General features: G+C 47.2%; 1 protein-coding gene across 1 annotated transcript in view; it reads right to left on the reverse strand.

Annotated features, from left to right (window-relative positions):
- Positions 1-2,335: 2,335 nt before the first annotated feature.
- Positions 2,336-21,713, reverse strand: part of DMAP1 (DNA methyltransferase 1 associated protein 1) — a 31,519-nt gene continuing 12,141 nt past the window's right edge. Inside the window, exons 8-10 of the mRNA XM_039555609.1 lie at positions 20,189-20,260; positions 8,080-8,152; positions 2,336-6,264 (exon numbers count right to left, since the gene is read on the reverse strand). Of these exons, the coding sequence (XP_039411543.1) occupies positions 5,918-6,264; positions 8,080-8,152; positions 20,189-20,260 (492 nt within the window). The 3' untranslated portion in view covers positions 2,336-5,917. The remainder of the gene's footprint in view (positions 6,265-8,079; positions 8,153-20,188; positions 20,261-21,713) is intronic.

Genomic DNA, 21,713 nt, shown 5'->3' on the forward strand with positions numbered 1-21,713 from the left:
AGCTCCCAGAGGGCAGAGGCAGTCCAGCTCACTTGCTCCATGCAAAGGTCACAGGGGTTTTACCAGTTGCCTCTGTGCAGCCCCTGATCAGCTTTATTGACCCTTTTTCGATGGAGTAGTCTAATTAGTTTTTTATGAAAACTAAGAACTTGGCCTTTGCCCTCTACTCCTGCAGGCAAGAATGTGACTCAGAGGACATTGTCACAGTGGATCGATGGCCAGTTACACTTGAAAGGCAGGTGCAGGGGACACAGGGTGGGCAGCAGCCCAGAGCAGGGCAAGCAGCCGGGCCCACCAGTGCCCACAGTGGGCAGCACATAAACCCACGCTCCCATTGCGATGCCTCAGCCCCGCCTCCAAGGGCCTGCAAAACAGGAGACGCAGGGACCACGGGCCCCTCCCACCACAGACTGGAGCCTTGGGCGGGGCAGCAGGAGGAGGAACTCTAGTGACAGTGAGTGCTGGGGATAACACGGGTGTTTCCAGCAGGGGCAGCCCCTCACCCAGGCAAGGCAGCACTTGCAGGAGTCGGGTATGCAAGAGTTACTGGAACAGAGCAGCTACACAAGCGCTGGGCACATGGGATGCTGGAAGGAGCTCTCCAGCCTGGTGTGGGCGGCACAGGAGCAGCCTGGAGCAGGACATGGTATCCCCAAAGGCAGCAGGGGCTGCAGCAACTCCAGCTGTCCCCGGGTGACTGAGGCAGATGGGCTTAGGGACAGCCACCAGCAGCACCCAACAGGGTCAGTGGCACCCAGCCTTCCTGGGACGGAGGAGAGACAGCCCCACGCACCAGGGCTAGTGGCACAGGGCAGCCGGGGGTCCCCTTGGGCAGAGCCCCGCACATCCCTGGGGCAGCTCTCCAGCACCTGCTACACCTGCCTGGTGACACCGCTCTGGGCGTCAGATGGGGTTGGGACTGTGGCAGTGGGCAGGGCGTAGGTCCCACTTTTCCCTGGAGCACTGCAGTGTGCCCCAGCAAGGCCCCTGTCCTGCTCCGTGGCTGCAAGCAGCCAGCTGTCCCTAGGGGCTCCAGGACAGCCCCTACACCTCCTCCTCCTCACCCTGCACAGGGTGCTTACAGCTTCTTCACCTTCTTGATGGAGAAGGGAGCTGGAGGCCAACTCCCTTCACTTTTTCTGCTCCAAGAGGGAGACAGGAAAGAAAAGAAAAACCAGGAACAGCAGATGGGAGAACTTGGGTTGTGGCAAACATATCCACCTGTCCCAGAGCCAGCCCCGGGGCTTCAGCAGCACTCCAGGCAGTGCCAAATGGACTACACTGTCCAGGTCTTTGCATGACAGGAGGGACAGAGCTAATCCAGCAGTGACAAGAGCGTGGGATAGTACCCTCACAGGGAATGTCACCTCCCTGACATGAGCAGGGCTTTGGGACAGTCAAGAGAAAGGGGCTGAGCTCTACAAGAACTCTGTGGCCACAGGACCCCTGACCAAGCAAGCCAGCATGCACCAAGCCCTAAGCAGCAGGACACTGAGAGAGGGGCAGAACAGCTCTGTGCTATGGGCAGCTGTGCCAGGGATGCTTGACATGGGACAAGGCAGAGCCTGAAAACACTCCTCTACCATCCAGACCTGCTGTGATGTGGCCCAGGAGCAGAGCAGGAGGCTGACAGAAAACCACGGCTCCTCAAAAAACCCGCCCCTTTTTGGGTCAGTGCACACCCATACGCCTGAGCGAAGCTGTCGGGGAGCTCCCCTTCACAGAGAAGGTTCAGGGCTGAACGCAGCCCTAGGAAAGCTGAGGCCGTTCTCACCAAGTGGGACATTCCCGTGGCCCCGTCGCTGCACTGTTGCGAGACCGTGCCAAGGTGCCACACGGGCCCTCTGCCCACGGCCACAGCAGGGTCAGCACCCAGAGCTGGGCTCTGTGTGGGGTGCCCCAGGCATGGCACAGCTCCCAGGTACCCCTGTGCTGCAGGGACATGAGGCGCCAGAACCCCTGGGCCCCACGGCACAACACACCGCAGGCAGTGGCACGGGCCAGCACCGCCCTGGCACAGTGACTGCAGAGTGGTGCCTGCCGTGCCCAGCCCAGCAGCCCTCCCATCCCCACAGGCCTGCAGAGCCACTGCCCCAGCCCGCGAGCGCCCAGGGGATGGACAGGGCAGCGCGGAGGCGCTCTCCGGAATGAGCCAGGCCTGCCCATCCCTGCTCCCGCAGCCCTGCGCGCGTCCGTCCCGGCGGCAGCGCACGTCGTGGGAGGCCCCGCTGCCTCCCCTGGCGGAAAGCGGCCCCCAGTTCCCGCCGGGCAGACGGCAAACAGAGCATGGAATTTGCACGGCTAAAAGTTAAATACAACACACACACGGATTTCGTCAGAGGCCCTGGCACCGCTGCCTTCGCGGGATCCGATTAACGGGGAAATAAAAGGGCCAGAGAACCCACACAGCAGAGTGAGCAGATGCCCTATAAAAATCAAATACAGGGTAATCAAGAGGACCGAAAGGTACATTTTAAAAAACAAAAACCCACCCTGGAAACAAAGGAGCTGGGCTTTGTGGCTTTCCTGGGAGGGCTGCAGAATTAATGGGGAAGAGCACATGTGTTTGATAATCTTTATATGGCAAAAGACCCATCTTTCAAATATGTCACAAATTCATATTAATCACCTTCCTATTGCCTTCCGTGGCACAGCTATTCCAGTTGCCTCGGGCAAAATTGGGAACTGTCTGGTTAAAAAAAATGTTTTACATTATAATTTACAAGAGCTTACAAGTCTAGTTTCTTTTAATGGAAAGAACGATTAAAAAAAAGAGAAGAATATATATACACCCTGGTATATATACACTATATATATTAAAATATATATATATAAAAGACAGATATTGTAACTCCATCTGGAAAGAGAGAATGTTTGATCTTAACAATGTAACTTCTAGCTTTCAAACAGGCTCAGAAAACAAGAAGTCAGCAGGAGTTCAGATAAAGGAAGCTTAAAAGTCAAATAATTCTGACTCTGAACCCGAGACTTCTTAGACTCAAGGTCCTTTCCTTTACCCATTAATGGGCTGACTTGTGAGCTCAGGAACAAAGTGCTGCAATGTGAGGATTTCTGAGAGTCACTCATTACAGATCACTGAGTGGAGTCTGAGTTGCGGAAATCAAAGGATCCAATCTGGAGTAACTGGCTGAACTTCTGCTTGGAACTAATTTGTTCCGAGTTCGGCTCACCTTTCACCTCCTGAAGGCCCCGAGTAAAGTCCCTACCGAGGTCAGCCTCAAACAGCACTGGGGGGATCCCAGCTCGGCATTAATGGTCAGCAGTGGGCACTGCAGCCCCTGGGAGAGGGTGGACAGGCAGCCAGGGTAGGAGAGAAGTGGTGGACACAGCAGGGCAGGACAGTGCTGGGCTCCCCACTGCCCCATGGGCTCTGAGACAGATGCCTCTCTCAGCCTGGCTAACACACGCTGCTGACGTGTCCCCCATCCCACCGCTGGCCAAGCGGGGTGCTGGCAGACAGCTGCTGACAAAACCAGCATCTCGAAAGACCCTGGTGTGCCTTTGCCCATTCATTCCAATTCCTGGAAAGGAATCCAAGCATGCCAGGCAGCACTCAGGAGTCAGGACTCCTAGTCCTATTCCTGGCTTTGCCACTCACTCCCTGCAACATCTGGAGCAAGATACTTCTCTCCAGGGAAACAAATCTGGCTTCAGGGGAGCAGCTGGTTTGGAGGCTGAACTAATCCATGCTTAATCCAACATGTAGAGTGCCATGGACAGGCAGCGCTACACAGCTCAAACGGATCCTCCAACTCAGAGGAATTTGAAGGAGGGAGATTAAATGATTCCCCCAAAGGCCCTGGTGGCTCAGTGGCAAAGCACAAGCTTGAACTCAGGACTTCAAGGCTGGCATGGCAGGGTTAAACCACTGCAGCAGGACAAGGGCAGGTGTCATGCCCAAGCACCCACAGCTGCAGGAGGCAAGGGAAGAAACGGCCACCAAAAAGCATCACTGTGCTCCAGAGCTGCTTGTTCCCACCACCAGCCACACTGCTGCCAGCGCCCTGGGGCGGGGGCAGAGCCGTGTCCTGGCCCCGCTGTCCCCACCAGGGCCTGGGACACCTTGGGGCCATCACTGTGCAGGGTGGGGATATATGCATGCACCCACCAGCCATCGCCCTTCTCAGCACTGACCGAGCCCAACAATCTTCCAGAGGCAAATTTCAGCCATGATGCTGGACAAGAGGCATGGGAGCTGCATCTGCCAGCTCCGGGCAGGGCAGGGAGCATCACCAGGACATGACCTCTACTCAGCTCAGCCTATCCTTGGAAAAGCTGGCTGTGGGCTGCAGGGTGTTGATCTCTCCCACCACCACATAGCCCAACAACCGCAGGAGAGGTTCAGGGCAAGCACAGTGCCAGGCCCTGCCTGACTCTCCAAACATATCTGAACCAGGCAGAACATGGTACAGCAACTCCATTCTCTTCCTCTCCAAAATACTCCTCCAGCTGGGATATAATTTCCTCCCCCCTCAAAAGGTAGCAAAAAATGGTCACAGTGTGAATGTGCTTGACCTTTTGTCTTGGACTAATCTAATTGTGTCGTCTTTGTGTAATCAGCCGGTAAAGGTCAGTGCTGTATTTAACATGGGGGCCCTTTAGGTACTGAATTTGCCTTGCAGTGAATTAACTTGATTATATTTCTTTCAAATATGTCAGAGACCAGGTCAGTTTAACCCTCTCTGTGCTGCCTGGGCCCATGCCTTTGTTTCCAGTTCCAGAAGGTGGCACCGAGGAACAATGTGGTCAGAAGCACACACATGGGCTCCCTCCTCCTGCAGTCATGGCCACCACCACCATCTCTCCCACCTTCCCAACAAGCCAGTTCTCAAGGGAGACCAAGTGTACTGTAAATCAGCCCGAAAAGTTTGCAAACCAGGACACTCCAGACCGCAGGGAGGGAGGGGTGAGATTCCAGATTGAATGCAGTAGGGAAAAAAAAAAAATAATTCAGAAGACTCCTTTACAAACATGAACCTGTCTCAGTAGAACTCTTCCTTACGACTCAACATTGTCACAATCAAATAGGACATTACTCAAGTCCAGGTTAACGTGTCGCCTCTGCCATTGACAGATAAGGTGTTCTCAATATCCTGCAATACATTATACATTTTAGAAAGTAAAGGTCTGTGCCGCTACCAGGGGCAGTGTGTCGGAGGCGTTGGGGATGCCACGGTGTGGAGATGGGCAGCTTTCATCAGGCAGTTCAGCTCAGCTGTGCCAGGGGGCCGCACAGAAGGGAAAGCAGCCTCAGCTGATCCCCAGGCTTGCCCTTGGCCCTGAGGCAGTGGTGAGGGGCTGGGCAGCCTGCCCTTCTGGAGGCAGGGAGGAGAGGCCCGTGATTCACATCCTGCAGAGGTACATGCACAGGACATTGCCACAGGGCTTGCACTGGAAGAAGCCCTAGGCCTGGCTTTTCCTTCTTGGCACTGGAAGTAGGGTATAAAAACCCTCCTTGGCTCTTCAAACTCCTCTCTCCTTCCCAAGCCTCCTGCTCCAGGCAGAGCTGCTGCTTGACTCCAGGGTCTTGGGCAGGTCATGTCTCGTCACCTCAAGACTGCTTTCCCCACTCGCTTCCCTCTGCTGAGCAACCTGTACGGGGCTGTGTCTAGAGGGAAAATGCCACAGGCCTGCAGCTGTACTGTTGCTGCCCTAGAACAAGCTCTCATCACCCAAAGCCTCGCCGCTTTGGTCCACGGTGGCACCCACGCCAAGCCATCTGCCTGCATGCAGGATGTAGAAAGCCCTGCTGACCCCACCTGTAGCACCAAGAACACTGTCCAGCACAGGAGACAAGCCCAGAGAGCAGCACTGGGACTTGGGGGGGAACAGGCGTGTTCTGCTCCCTTGAACGCACATGCCTGGAGGGAGAGCAGGGCAGCATTCCCAGCGCTTGTCAGGGCATCTGCGTCGGAGACCTGAGTGCGCCCTGTTCTGCCCCCCCGACCTTCCTCCTCACCGAGTTGGGGGTCAGTGGTGCTCCTACTACATCAATGATCTGGTCCTTGGTATCTCCCTTGCCCTCCTCGATGCCAAGCCCTGTCTGGCCATCTGGATGGGCACCTTCCACGCTGAGGGGACCAATGCTCCCAGCTTTGGCCAGGGCCTCGTAGCGGTGCCGTAACATCTGCAGCTCGTACTCGCAGTTGGCAAAGGCTTGTTTCAGCTCGTACAGCAGCACCAGGTCGCTCCGCAGCTCGTTGAACATCTGCACAATCTCCTCTGTGGGCATAGGATTGAGATCTAGGGAGAAAAACACCTCCTGTTAAACACCCAGACCTACAACCCGAGTGAAAAATTCCTATAAAGGTCTTGGCTGCTCTGTCATTCCCAGAAAGATACACCAGGAGCCTCACTCCAATCACATGGATCAGTAGCAATTGGTATCCCTAAGGGCTGCACACCTGATTTTTCAGGCTGTCCATTGGTTCTGGCCAATGACTAAGGGTGAACCTGCAAAGTCCAGGACTCAGCAAGTGAAGGATGATGGAATACCAGATGACTGAACCTTGCTACCCACCAGGTCACATGAAGGGAGCTGTGTCTTACAGAGAAATTGGATCTACACTGCTGCAAAGGACAGAAGGGCTCCTGCTGCTCCCTACACCTTCAGCAACAAGGGGGGGACAGGCTGAGCTCCGCTGCCTCTCTTATTGCTCCTCCCAGGGCAGGTACAAGGCAGAGAACTGCTCTGCTGCTGTGTTACAGACCTGTTTGCAGGAGGAACTGGCAGATCACCTCCCCACACCTTGCATTCTGCTGCCCCCACCATGCACACACACAGAGCCAGCAAGAGCTGCAAGTTCTGCAGAAGAAAAGGATGAAGCTCTGCATGTTTGCCCTGATACACAGCAGTGGTCCCTACATGACCCCTTCCAGCTGGCACTGTGTTCACCCCCACAAAGCCCAGGTGTGATTCTGCACTCTAAGGTATAGCAGGGCAGGAGCACCAGGAGACCCTCAAGATATGTGTGTTATGCGAGGCAGGAGTGGGGAGTCAGGAACCCCTCCTCACCCTCGTGGAAAGTGAGCTCCGAGAAGCACTCACATGCTTCCCCAAGGCTTCCCTAGCAAGCACAAACAGTAACTCCCTTACTTTTACAGCAGAAAGAGGAAACCATCCTGGCTGAACCTTCACCAGCCACAGGAGGCCTTCAGAATGGCACAGTCTCCGAGACAACATACTGAGCCATAAACCAGCTGGCCCAAAAAACTAACAAGACTTAACAGAAGTCAGTGCCGGGAACAGGTTCAGTAACCTCTTGTAAATCATTAATAAGGCTTCTGTTTTTCTTTATATTCTTCCCTTTTCCTACTTTTAAATATCTCTCGAGCCACAGTGGGAGGGAAAGGGATCATCAGGTGTCTAAACAAAAGACACTGCATGCTGGGACCTGTAATACCTGCAAACTGTCCCCACTGCATGGAGAGCAGCCACTGGCCATGGGCTGCACTTCTCCCCCCTCTAGCCATGAGCAGGTATTGTACATGTTAAGTGAACCCTTCTTTCTGCTGCTAAGACACTTGAGTTCAAGAGTGAGGGATGTGTGTTTACTCGCCTTTCAGCAGAGATGCTCCAGATTTTCACACAGCATGCAACCTATAAAGGGGGGATGAACAGTCCCAGATGCATTTCGGACTTGCCACCGTGAGCAGTAAATTAAGAGGAAATGAAGCTTAAAAGCAAGACAGGGCAGCCCTGAACAATGCGAGTGCCGTGGTCACTAACACACTTAGAAGTACCTCTCCCGGCAAGGCTGAGATTTGCCTTCCTAATACTGTGCTGCCTCTCTTGATGGTTAAAAAGGCCCAAACAAGAGAGAAACAAAGGCTCTTTTAAAAGATTTTTCTACTGGGAGGAAAAAAAAAACCCCTGTGCATCTTGTTCTGGCTTTTACCCTCTCTTTTTTTTTTTTAAACACATAAAATATTTTAAAAACCATTCACATACTGTTATTCAAGAAACTGGCTGTATTACTAGGGGAAAAAATAGCCCATCTCGAGAACAAAGGCTAGCTCTGTGTGTCTCTTTCTCTCTCGCGTGCCCCCTTTACTCACCTACTCCGAGTTCCATCAGCATCTGCTCCAGGGCTTTAATCTTCTTCTGTCCCACCGAGCTTGGCAGTTTCATCTGGAACACAAAGGTAACAGAGCCACACAGCTCAGAGATAGCCCTCACTCACAGCCGTCTAGTTCAAAAGGCAAGAGAGCTTTTCTTTTTATAGTGCAGGGGGAACAAAAAAAGAAAGGGAGAGAAAGGAAAATCAAGTGGTAAGAGAGGGAGACGGGGGCTGAAAGTTTTCAGACTAGGTCCGAGGGCAGGTATTGAAAAGCCCGGTCGTGAGGGCTTTTATTTTCTCTCTCGTGTGTGTGCAAGACACGCTGTTTTACAGTTTCCATGTGTCACTGAATTAACAACAAAAGTTCTTCTTGGCTTCAAACCCTCTCCCGCGGTGCCCAGCCCATCAAAGGGCTCATTTACACAGCGGCTAATGTGCAATGCTGCCCTACTTTATTCGCTTTAGCCGGCCTGATTAGACTCATGCGCTAACAGACTCACTTCTCCTTTTACCTGCTGAGCCCCAGACCTGTGGGATTCATTTACAGAGCAGGCTTTGTAACAAAGGGGAGAGACAGAGAGAGCACAGTTACTTGACTGGCGGAAGTGTGCACACACATTTACATCGGAGCTAAGGGGCTAGGTGAGAGAGGAATCATCAGATGTGAACTATGAAAGGGAATCGGAGCTGGCCAGGAGAGGAAGAATGCACACACTTAGCAGGGTCCTTCCTCTGCATTCATTTGGGCTCTAGCAGGAGTGCTAGCTGCTCAGACCAAGCATTTATTAGATTACCAGCAGCACAAATGCAGCTGGCACAATATGGCAGGGAGAACAGGTTTCCAAGCCCTGCAGATACATCCAAGAAAAAATGAAAGCACTCAGCTATACGAGAAGATGCACCAGGAAAGAAATTATTCTCAACACCGCATTGTCAAACACCCTTCTGCACACAGGCACAGGCTGTCCCTCCATATCCAGCCCTGGAAAGCTGACCTCACACCTCAAGCTGGGGATCCCAATCACCAATCCAAGTTACCAGGCAGGCCACTGAGCAGCCAGGAGGCAAGAGCATCCTGCAGCCATCCTGCACACACCACTTACTGACCAGTGCCCCAAACCTCAGCCAGACCAACCATGAGTCTGCAACATGGCTGGGAATGACCTGAAGGAAGAAACGTTATGCACTCCACCTTAAAACTGGCCTCTCAGGAGAGCTCACTGGGAGGGCCTGCGGACACCTTACCTCCCGTAAGTCACATGCTGAAGTTGCCCAAAACAGACAGCCCAACATCAGTCTCCCAGATTAGACCTATCACTTCCAGTGTTCTGGAACACTGCCCCAACACAAAAATGCCAAGGGGCTCCATCTGGAACTTCCTAATTCCTCTGAATGCAGGAGCACTGCACACACACACACATACCCAGATGGTGAGACCTCTAACCTTAACTCAGCTATGGCTATGTCCTATCAGTTGCTCCACAACAGCAGTGTAGGACCTGTGGGAAATCCTGCCTTCTCCACGACATCACTTCAGCCAAGAAACCAGAGTATGGACGCCACAGAGCACCCCAGGGGAATGGGCCTTTCACAGTATATGCTCAGAAGCACCTGGTCCTTTTTGACAGATATTAGCACCACAAGAAAGACTCCAGCAAAGGACCAATAGGACTATCAGGAGAGGATTTCTAAGAAACCAACCTGACTCAGAGAATCCAACAGGAGCACTAGAGAAAAAACAAAAACCCACCTTCATGCAAACAGCACAGGTAAGGGCTATAGGATGCCTCTGCCTTTTTTTTTTTTACCCCAAAGGTCTTTGACTTAGAGCTGGCATTTCTGCACAGCAGTGAATTTCATACTTCTTTCATACTTGTGAAGAAACCAATTCTTTGCAGATGACCACAAAATGATAGTTTTAGCAGAAGAAAGACTGTCAAAGTTATCAAGTTTTTGGATTCCAGTCAAGTTTTCGGCCCAAAGTCTCAACTTGAGCAGAACCTCACTAAAACAGGTTTTCCCAGGGGCTCTGTTGCACAGACTACCTGCACAGGCTCTGCTGAAAAGGACAGGGTAGAGCCCTGAGATAAGGCAGCCCAGAGCACTGGGACAGGAGATGTTCTCTTTATTTGATGGGTGCCATGCTGCAGCTGGCAGCAGGATGCCAAGGAAGGAAAGGTCACTTTGCACAGCTTAGCAGAAGACTGAGTGGTCAGTCTCGAACATCAGGAAGACATTCCTGAAAGCAAGAGAATTCAGCCCAAAGAATTGTTCTGCCCCGTGAGAAACCATATAGAACATTTAAATAGGTGACATATCCAGCTCTGCCTCCGCCAGGGGATGTATGGGGTGACCTAGTCAGAAGGTACTACCCTTAACTTGGGGGACACAATGAGCCCAGCATCTCCCTACTGAAGAGCTTGTGGACACACAATACTTGTATGACTGTCACAAGTCCTCAGAGTCTGTATTCACCCTGCCCCAACACCAGACATTGGAGTCTTTTTAGCCAAAGGCAGGATTCCCTTCTGTTAATATCCCTTCTGGCAAAAGCATGCTGGGCACCAGGCCAGCTTCAGGAACAAAGCACAGGAAATAGGAGATGTTCATCCTTGGCTAGGCTAGGTAGACAGACAGGAGGTCCTGGTTTGTTGGTTAGAACAAGCTTTTCTCCTGGGAGGCTCCACTAGCTCAAGGAACTACTGGCAGTGCTAACAATCAACCTAGCAAAACCTTCAACTGTGATGCTGTGCACATCCAGACCATGGTCTTCACTGACACTCCTGAAGATTAGAGGATGGAACAGGGAGAGGCAGGACAAATTAATTTAACTTCAAAGAAAGAAACACTAGAGATGCTGAGGAAGAGTGGGCTGTGAGTTTAGTTTAAAACCCCATCAATTAAACTTCCTTTTAATTCAGGAAGGAGGATCTGGCCTGCAAACAGGAAGGCTTCATTGGTTTCTCAAAGCAAGAGTATATTTTAATTTTACCATCATTAAGAAAATGTTATGATTTATGTGGCTACTGTCGGACTAATATCTTTAGAATTTAGCTGGCTAAGCCAATTCATCTCTAAGACTGATGAAGGCTGATTGCTCTCTATGCAAAATGTATTAAAACTAAATGAGCAGTCTATTACTCAAACGCTGCTGATAATCTGTTAGCCAGGGTCCGTTAGCTGGGCTGCCTTGTTGCAAGAGAGAAGTCGTCGTGCTCTGTACAGCTGTGCTAAGACCAAGCTTACTTCAGGAAGCTCTTCTTTGTTTTGGTCTTTCAAGTAGGTATCAGAGAAGCAGCACAGTGCTGGAAGTGGTGCTCACTTGCCCTCATTCCCAAAGAATGAGGCAATTTGCAGGGGGCACAAGTCCCAGCCAGAGCTCTCTGGCTCATGATGTGTGTGTGCACTGGGATCTGTGGTTTCTGTGGGCCATATCTCTGCATTAATGAAAACACCCCTTGAGGCAATCTTGTTGCTAACACCACAGCTCCTGGGATGTTCTTGGTGTTGTCATGGATGGAGGCCTCTGCAGGGGCTGAGGAAAATTATGTTCCTCAGAGAACTCCAGTGAGCAACCACAGCTTCTGAGGTGAATGGCATTTGCCCTTTTCTTTCCTTCCTCATAGTAGACTATTATTGTTATTTATTATCTTTAAAGTCCCCATATAATAATAATACCTGGGAAACAGATTGCTCCCGTCAGAAAACTGATTAGCTGGGATTTTTGAGGTTACTATATTTTGGATGCTCTTCTCCTTTGACAGCCTCTCCCTACAGCCCTCTTTGCAACACCAGCTTGTGCTTATAATTACACCAACATCACTTTTGATTTAAGGACTGTAATCCTTTGTCCTTGCTATAAACAACCTACATTAAACACATGAACTGCGTGTACCAAGAGAAAAATAAATAAAGAGCTACAGAAAATTGTGTGAGTCAACACCACAAAGCCACAGTACCAGAGCCTACCTATGCAGAGGGGAGCCTGGAATACACAGCCACTGCTGAAATGCACTTGGCCTGGAAGGCATGGAATACAGGGCACTGACCTGCTCTGCTCCCCTCTGAAGGAGGAGGACATTGCTCGAGCTGGGTCATGCAGTTTAAAAAGATCAGAACAGAGCACCCACCACACCTTCACAGCAGGGGCTGAGACTGGGGTGGACCCTACAGTTCAATTTCTGTACAGGATCTCACCATGGAATACCCTTGAGGTTTTGCATGATACAGGATTTTTATTTAATGTTTGAGGCATTCCGCCAACAAAACCTTGCTAATTCACACTAATGACTAGGAGACCTACTGCAAATTAATTGTTAATTGGCAAAATTCATTAAATGAACAAACAGGATAAGAAATAACTGAAGATATAGCCTCCCCAAACAGACTCGGTTCATTTATTTTTCTGTGCCACTCAGTTTTCATGATTTATGCTAATACTTTTAAGCACAGTTGTAAATGTATTTGAATCTATTTTAGTAGAGTAATGAAGTCTAAGTAATAGCAGAGCTTGCAACACAGTCCTGTTATGTCTCACAGCATCACCGCCTGGCAGGTAGAGACTATCATGGGGATCTGCAGTAGAAATGGAATCTACAGATTCTGCCAGGGACCTTGAGTGATTGTATCTGTGTGGTCATCTTAAATGCCCTGTTCTCAATTCATCACTTTCTTCACAAATGCTCCTTTTCTGATGCTCCCAGCTCCCCACTCCTGCCTCAAAAAATCCTCTTTTGTGCTGAAAACTCTTTTTTGTTCTATCACCAAAACACAAGGTTTTTAAAATTAATCAGTGGTTATTTGAATATTTCACATGTACCCTCCCTGATGCTGCACTTCATTTTAATTCAATTTTAAGGTAAACTTCTCCTTAAAATCAGCCTTCCCCAACCCTAAACGATATAACTGTCCTGAAAACATTAATCCTAAAATCTCCACACATCTGAGCTGTGTCTGTACAGTTGTAAACTGTAGTTTTATGCATCAGCACCAGTATTGTTCAGCATCATAATATAGCTCACTGACAGTGAAAACCACCTTCTTTGTGGATTTCAGCAGCAAGAAAACTTTCTCATTAGGCACTTTCTTCATGGATATCTTTAAAGTACTGAATGGTTTAGTGGATTTCCAGGAAGGAGTGCTGAAGTTTCAGATGAATAATGTTTTTTGCATTTTCTGCCTGAAGGTCAAACATTCCTGGGCTGCATGGCTCTGCTCTGCAGGAGCAGGGAGCCTCCACTCCTGTACAGTTTTAAGACTGAAGGAAGGAAAGAAACATATTAAGTACTTTAGTCTTAGAGCTCTGGAATCTGAAAAACCTCAACTGAAAAATTCAGTTTTAGATATGAACCTGCACATTTCTGAAATTCTGAAGTGCTTCACTGCATGGAACTGAAGTGCTACAGTGGAAGGTGGATGGGCAAGTGCAATGGATATATGCAAAAACTAGGAAAGTGTGAAATTGCACAGGTATTACCTGTCTCAATGAACATACATGCTTCCCTCTGCCCCAGCTTACAGCTAGGGACTCTGTGTCTTCTGTCTGTGCCTGCTGATCTGCCACATTAAGATTTTGCACTGGTGAAAATAAGGAGTAATACCACTGTGCAATCTCTCCTATGCTATGTAAGACACTAAACACACAGCCATCTCTCTGGAGTGGCACATGACTATCAACTTGCTCCATCAGTGAGGCTTAACGCTAAATAAACCAATCTTTTAAAAAGAAAACATTCCTATAGTAACCTATGTAAATGGTTATTTAAGGGATTTTTGGACTGTGGTTAGGCATACCTCACGAATTCCCAAATCAGTTGTGCAAAACTATAAATTCTGTACTTGCATCCTCCTAGTAAATTAAACCAGTTTTACAGGAATATACCTAGTGAAGGCTTTGTCAAGATGAGGGAGGCCAACAGATACCAGAGAAGCCCAGCACACTTAGGCATATGGCAAAGAAGCAACTCACTGATCCTATAAACATTAATGCCTCATTATTCACCTGTGGCACTGATTCAAGGGGTAAAGCTAAAAGATTTCCTGAAGGAACCAAAGTCTTGAAGTATCAACATTTCAGCATGAAGGGTTTTCACCAGTGCAGGCAAAAGGGTATTCAAGGTTTTTATAGTCTCCCACCCTTTCTCCCCTAGAAAGGGGGTGCAGACTGCTTTGACACAGCACAAGCGGCCCTTTAACTTAGGGCTACTTGGAATCCACACAATGACGGCTGAGAACCTGGCAAGCACCGGCTTTCTCCCCATTTGACACACAGGTTGTGACAAGAAACAAGACACCTGAGAAGACAAGAGGAATTCACACCTTGCCAGGACTGCCTGCCATTTACAAGATGGACATCCTCTGGCAAGCAAAGTATTATCTGCCACTTACCAATCCTGAGATTCCTTGTCCTTAAATACCTTTTGCTTTAAAAATAGTGCAAGCCTATAAAACAAATGCAAAAGGACTACAGAAAGTGTTTGTGTAGGAAAAAATAAGAAAATACATGGTGCAGAAGAAAGAACTGCACAGGACATTTTTACCGGGGGGTATTTTATGCTAAAAGCACATCACCAGAATGACACTACAGTAGTGTAGTAGTTTGCTTTAAGCAGCTGTGCAGATTCCCAGACAGTCCTACCCCTGCCTCTCACTACAGGCACGGAGACCAAGCTGAGACCTGTAGAGGTGGCTGCAGAAAATGGAAATGGCTGCAGCCTCTGAGCTGCATCTGACAGAAGCAAATCAAGAGCACAGAAGTGTGTGCTGTGATTGCAGGAAGGAGGCCTAAGACAGGCCACAGGAGAGGGAATTCCACGGACACTCTACCATAGTACAAGAACGTTATGTAAACTTCCAGATCAGACACAGGAAAGTGTAGCAACACATGCATGTCTTGAATTGATGTTGCTTTTCTCTTAAATAATTTAACTGAATCTCCACTTACACAAATACAAACAACCACAGTGACTAATTACAGTTCGATCATTATATTGGTTACACTAATGAAAGAAAAAAGTGATATATATGGAGCTCTGCACAAGTCACACACAATAAAACTGGCTGATGAATGATACCTGAAACTGTGTCACTATGGGCACACAAAGATAGTAAAAGCTTCTCAAATCCAGGACCGACAAAGGTCCCTGAGGCCTCATACTGCATGGACACTGTTTGGTACTGGATGATTCAACAGAAGCAGCAATACAGAGTGTCCTTTCCAGAACTGCAACTTATTTTAAAGATCCTATACCCAGAGCGCTCTCCTTACACCCGAGAACCTACTAAGGCTTTGGTCCAGATGCTCTCCCACACCAACGACCCCACAAAAAAAAAAGGTGATGGATGCATTTTCTCTCAGCAATTTAAGTGCCTTTTGCTTTGGCTTAGAACAAGAATGGAGGAAGAGATGTGTTGGATTCACCTTCTCTAGTTCATTCAAGATTTTGTATCCTTTGCAGTTCTCTTTAAAAATAAATACGCCAATATTTTCATCTTATTTCATTCTCTACAGACAGGAGTTTGATTAGGAAATGCACCAGCACTCTCTTGGCCCTAATTAAAGGGCATGTAATACAACAAATAGATGGCGATGCCACAACATGAATTCGATCCAGCCTGCATCATTTCTTCATAACTTTTATTCACAGAAATGAGACAATTACTTCCTTCTACACCTCTGTCAGACTCCCTGTGGAAATTACTCCCAGCCACTCTCTTGTAGAGTGCAAAACATACAACTTCACTAATGAAAAATTGCTAGCAGAAGCAACAAGCACATCTCAGCTAACTAATCCATGGGATGTTCAGACCTGGAAACATAAACTTTCCCACCTCATAAGGGTGTGCTGATCTCCATGAGATTGATGTCAGAACGCCTTGGAGTGCAATCAATACAAAACAAATAAATAATTAATTGCTTCAAGTAATTAAATTTATCAAATCCAAATAAAAATAACTGGTATTTTATGGAACTGCTTCCAAAAGCTGAACCTCTGAAGGGACAGTATTGATCACAGGAGGACAGACAGATGTTTCACATGTTCACTGCCAATGAGGTCTGGGTTTGCATTAATGATAGGGAAGGAACAGAGCCAGCAGCCTCCAATGCAGAGTAAGCAGCCAGCATGCTTGGCCATTTAATTATTGGTCAGATCAAATACAGAGAATAAACATGTCTAAACACATACATACAACCCCATCTTCCTCTAGAAATATCATTCACCTTGGACTTGCAGTAAGCACTTAGTTCTCACTCCAAGAAAAAAAAAATGGAAGAACTCACACATGCTCTCCCCACACCACCACAGTAAATTCTTATTCATAAATCAGTACTAAAAAAGTGTTCAGAAGGCTACTAAATATTTAAAAGCTGGTGAGTGTGAATATTTGAATCAAGGGGTACTAAAGCTCTACTTGTAATTTTCTTTCCTTTACTTCTTTCTTAATTTGTTCAACTGGCAAATTGTTTACAAGATCCCAGTTAAGCAGATGGAGTCAGGCTGCTGTCTGGAAGCCTTTGAATTCTTTGAATGACTAAGCTGGAGCATCCCTCAGTCCTTTCTGCAGACTGAAAATTCTACAAACTCTTTTTCATCACAGAGTTTTGTTTTGTTTCCAGATGAGACACCACTCAATCAATTATCTTCCAGTTTCTTTGCTTCCAAACCCATGACAACAGAGCAAGGACACAGACATACACTTCAACGTGCAGGAGTAGGTACAAACATCCATCCTTTTCCATGCATCACCTTCCTTCTTAAAAGCACTGCTGCAACAATTCAACAGCATTACTGAAATCCTAAGTTAAAATTCGCAGGCAGAGCTGAGAGAGAAAAACTACTTAAAACACACTGCAGAGATGTTAAGTATGCCTAAGTCAAGTGCTCTGAACACAATAAAGGTTAAACTTAAAGCTGAAAATAACATGGTACAGAAACACTGTGGTGAAATCAAAACAAATTCAGTTCTGCAACATCATGCCCAGATCACAAACATGTGGTTACTGTTGGTTTGTCTGGATCCTGGAAAAGATTCAAGTTCAACAGCTCCCATTTTCCTTTCCTTCAGGCAGATCCACAGCAAAGCATTCCCTCCTCACAGCTCCCTGCTTTCCCTTTAGTCTTTTCTTCACCTTTCCCTGCTCAAATTCCCTACCCGACTCTCTTTTCCTCTGGCTCTTTGGCTGTCTGACCTCCCAGCTGAGCAGACCTGGTATAACAGGAAGTTTTCCAGAAGTAATGCTTAGGATTAATAATACACTTCTGATGTTATTTTCATAACACTGTTTTACTAACAGGAAAGGCAAAGGTCTAAAATTCTTTTCAAGAAACTCTCTCACCCCTTTCCAAACACCTGCTACTGCCTCCTGTTCCCAGTGGCACCAAGGCAATATGCTGCCTTGAATCAAGAGGAAGCTTTTCATAATGCCCAGCTTCCCACTGCCTTAGAGAAACTTGCAGTCTGTGCTGTCAGGAGGCAGAGGGAAATCCCATGCCGAGCAAGGGCACAGGGGCTGTGGCCTCCTTTGCCTGTGGCCACAGTCCCATGGAGAACAATGGGAGACTGAAGCCAGTCTGATAGAAGGCAGCTTGTCGAACTCACAGCAGAAGATTACTCTTCAGCGTCTGCTGAAGGAGAAACTTTCGGTTATGAAGAATAATGGCTGTAAGTGACCATTAATCCTCACAGGGAAAAAAAAACAGTCTTCAAATTCAGCCTGTCCGTAAGATTGTGTAAGCTTTAACGACAGGGGGAATTTGAAGAGCCATGGCTATTGTCATAAAAACTACTGGGAACAAATTAAGTTGAATACGGATTCCTAACTTTTTCTTCAAGGACTCATTTCTATAAATTAATTTTAACTCAGATTTCAGACTAATTGTAAATCCTCAGGAAAAAAAAAAATCTCTAATCAAAGAGTAAGTGCTATTATCCTGGGGATGATATGGTACATTTTTCACACATGACAGAGGTTGAGCCCCGATCTCAGTGCAAAATCCAACTTCACCTAACCATGAAGGCGTAAAGCACAGTAGCAAAGTATAAAATAAAGGAGGACAATAGAAGCCTTTAGGTGAGGAACTCTTTAGGTCTTCAGGCAAAAGAACTTGCTGTAGGACAGCACAAGCTTTTAGATATCATTTTCCAATGTGCTAAGGGCAAAACATCTTATACTGGATGTTGCCAGAGTATGAATTTCCAGCACTTCATTCGAATTCCTCACTTAGTCCTAGTCAGCCTCCACCCTGATCAATTCCACATCACTGGAGTTCAGAGGGTTTGCCATATAAATCCCACAAGTAAAATAATTTGGATTAGCATGGACTTGTGTCAGCTCCATAACATTTGGCACTTCAGCACCTCTTACCAGTTCAAAAGGCCTGTACTGACCTCATGTAATTAATTCTCCCCATCAGGCATCTGTGAAGCAAGTGAGTCTAATAGCTCCTGTTTTAAAAACAGGGAAGGCTTGGAAAAGGAAGCCAGGTGACTGGCTAAAAGCCACAAATGAATTCATTTTTCTGGGTTAGAGGTAGGTTTCACATTTCCAAACAGCAAAGTGTTGTTTTTTCACCCAGATCAGTGATGTACCATCTTTCTTAATTCACAAGCCACCACTAATTCTAAGAACAGCATATATCTCCTTAAAAATTTCAAGCAGAGCATAGAAAGTTGCACTAGGTCATTCCAGGAGCTTGGATACTGCAGACTAAAAGTTGCTGAATCAGACTGCCGTGCCTCAGCTTAGCACTGCATCTTGTGAGCATTAGGAACAGATAAAAGCATGTAGCACCCATTTCCATGAAGGCTGGGATTTGAATTGCCTGTTTGGTGCACAAAAAGGCTGCTGGCTTTGCCAGATGGTTCCATCACTGATATGTTATTGCTCAGCGTCTCTTCCAGAGGGGGTAAAAAAAAAATTAAAAGATCAACCATTACTTACTAGTTTTCAAAATCCAAATCAATCTCCATAAATTACTCTATTTATCTTAGTGCCCAAGAACATGTCTGCCACGTCTCAATAAATCTCAACACATGCACTGCAGTCTTGCTTGCCTCTGGACTGTGATTTCCTCAAGGCTGTAGCCCCTCACTTGAACAGGTGGCACCTGCAGATAGTGGCACCAGTACACTGAAGGGGCCCCTGAGCAGTGACCCTGCTGAGGCATCCCACCTCTAACACACCCATGCACCTGTACATGGAAGCAGCATTATCCCAAACACATTTCTATTAACAGCTAGGAAGATCTGAAACCATTCTGATATCAAAAGAACATTCCACAAAAACAGTCTTTTAAATTTACTATGCCAAGTGAGAGTGCCAGGCAAGGAACATACTTATCCAACTTTTCATTAATAAAGAAACTAAAAATCTTTTTATTTTTTGGCTAGGAAAAAAGCAAAAAGCACTAGAATATGGGCACACAGGATCAAAATTCCTCTGAAAACATTCAGTTGACCAAGCAGGTTTAAGTTATTTGATATCCCAAAACCTGTGGCTAAGAGGCAAGTGTCAAGTCTTGCTGATATAAGAAAGCAATACAAAAACATCAAGAAAGTTCTCTACTCAGGAATATCTCTGCAACAGAATGAACACAGGGGCTTCTCCAAAAAATATTTTCTAAGATAATGTAAATAGAAAAGCTAAAAATTGTATGTGTTTATGTGTGTCTGTTTTTTTCAAGACACAACCTGAACATTCAGTTCTTAATCATCTTAACTAGATGATCTTTAAGGTCCTTTCTAGCCCAAACCACTCCAAAAGCACCTCTCAATTAACACACGTGCTCCATGGGGCTCATTAGTTCTGGCTGTGAGCTCTGTTTGGACTAGACAGTTCCACTTGGTTCTGTCACAGGTGCCTAACAGCAGAGCAGGCACACCAGTGACAAACACCAGCAAGTTCAGGTGCCTCTGCAAGGCAGTGAGTTGGCTTTCACAGAACCAGCATTCCAGGTTTCTGAGTCTCCACATTTATGGAATTCCTTTCTTATTTTAGAGGCAAGAACTTGACTTTCTTTAGCTATAAAAGGAGAACAGACAAGGAGAGAGACAGGCAAAGTGAAAGACATTAACAGAGATCCCACAGGATCAGGACAAGAGCCTACCCTCTGGCTCCGCAGCGTGACACCTGCAGATTTGAAGTCAGGAAACTTGATGCCAGCAGTCTCAGGAACAGCCTGAAAGAGAGCGAAACAGGATGTGTTGATGGAGGAAACACAAGAAACGCAAGATTTCATACAGAGACTATCTGAAGGGGAAACACTGTTTCCTATGACAGAGAACCACCTGCCACGGCCACGTGTCAGAGATGAGGCAAGAGGAAAATCCCAGGCAATGGGATTCAGTGGGAAAATCCCAAGAAATTCATTGAGAAGACTACTCCAGTTCAAGGTGTCGCTGGAAAGCTCAAACATTTTTGGTCAGTTAGTTTAAATGCACTGCTCTGCACAGAAACTTACATCCACCCATACAGAAACCCTGACCCTAAATGGTATTCATACATATTTGCACAGAATCATCCTTATCCAACTTAGACCCATTTCGCTGATCAAAACAGCCCAGGACTTCCCTAAATCTTGGCTTTTGACTGCAAACTCTCTAAGGAATAAGCTGAGAAACCTCTGATCTGTACAGACATGAGCCCACTAATGAGGATGCAAGGACTGCCCCCTCCCAGGGAGGCCTGCTGTTCATACATGTTTTGCCATTTGTCGACTCATTAGACAGTTTTCTTTCTTACTTTGTATTTTAAGCACAGCATTAGAATGCAGCGAACTTCCAGTGCTTCTGCTGCTAACAGTAGGGCACATAGTTGCATTTCAACAAAATGGAAAAAAATAAATGCAATCCCTTATAAATCTGTGCTGACAAGCAAAGCAAAAGGTGAGCAGAGTTTTAAACTATTAAACCAGGCTATCACTGCACTGAATGGTTTGGGGTCCCCTGAATGGGTCAGCAATGTTTATGATTCAAGCTAAGAATAGCCACAACCTCCGCAAAAACACATGCACAATCATGTTTTCCAAAACTAAGTCACCTCAAATCTCCCCATTTCTTTGGAGACAGCATTTGCCTTGCTGCTCCCACATTTCTATGCAGAGAGGCTCTAGAGCTTGCTCTTTGTTCCAGATAGGGCTGAGACAGCCAGGGCTGCCCCAAGATCACGAGAGATGCTGAATGACAGTGACTCAATTTCTGAAGTTCCCTGCCAGTGACTCTCACATCCCTATCAGCTATCTCTTAATCTTGAGGTGGCACCCTGCAAACCACTCTGCATGGCCAGGCATTAAGATTATTTCAGTTATCTGTAGTCTGTCCAATAAATAGAGAACCTGGGAAAAGATTCCTAAACATGACCATGAAGGAAAAAGTATTCTCTAACTACCAACAGGGCTCATAAACTTGTAGAGATCACTTTGATCTTTGGTAGGATATAGCCTCCCTGCTTGCATTATTACAGACAAACAAGGCTGCAATCGAAAACCAATCCTCTCTGCTTCCTTTGAATGAAGGCTGGCTTCCAAACTCCCTGAACTCTGCCCCTCAGCCTGTCGCTGAACACCCTGCCACAAGCAGTGTGGGGAAATCAGCATCGTTGCCTCAGCCGAGCCAACTCTGACTTGCATTTGG

Source organism: Corvus cornix, chromosome 8, assembly GCF_000738735.6.
Source record: "Corvus cornix cornix isolate S_Up_H32 chromosome 8, ASM73873v5, whole genome shotgun sequence".
NCBI classification, from domain to species: domain Eukaryota; kingdom Metazoa; phylum Chordata; class Aves; order Passeriformes; family Corvidae; genus Corvus; species Corvus cornix.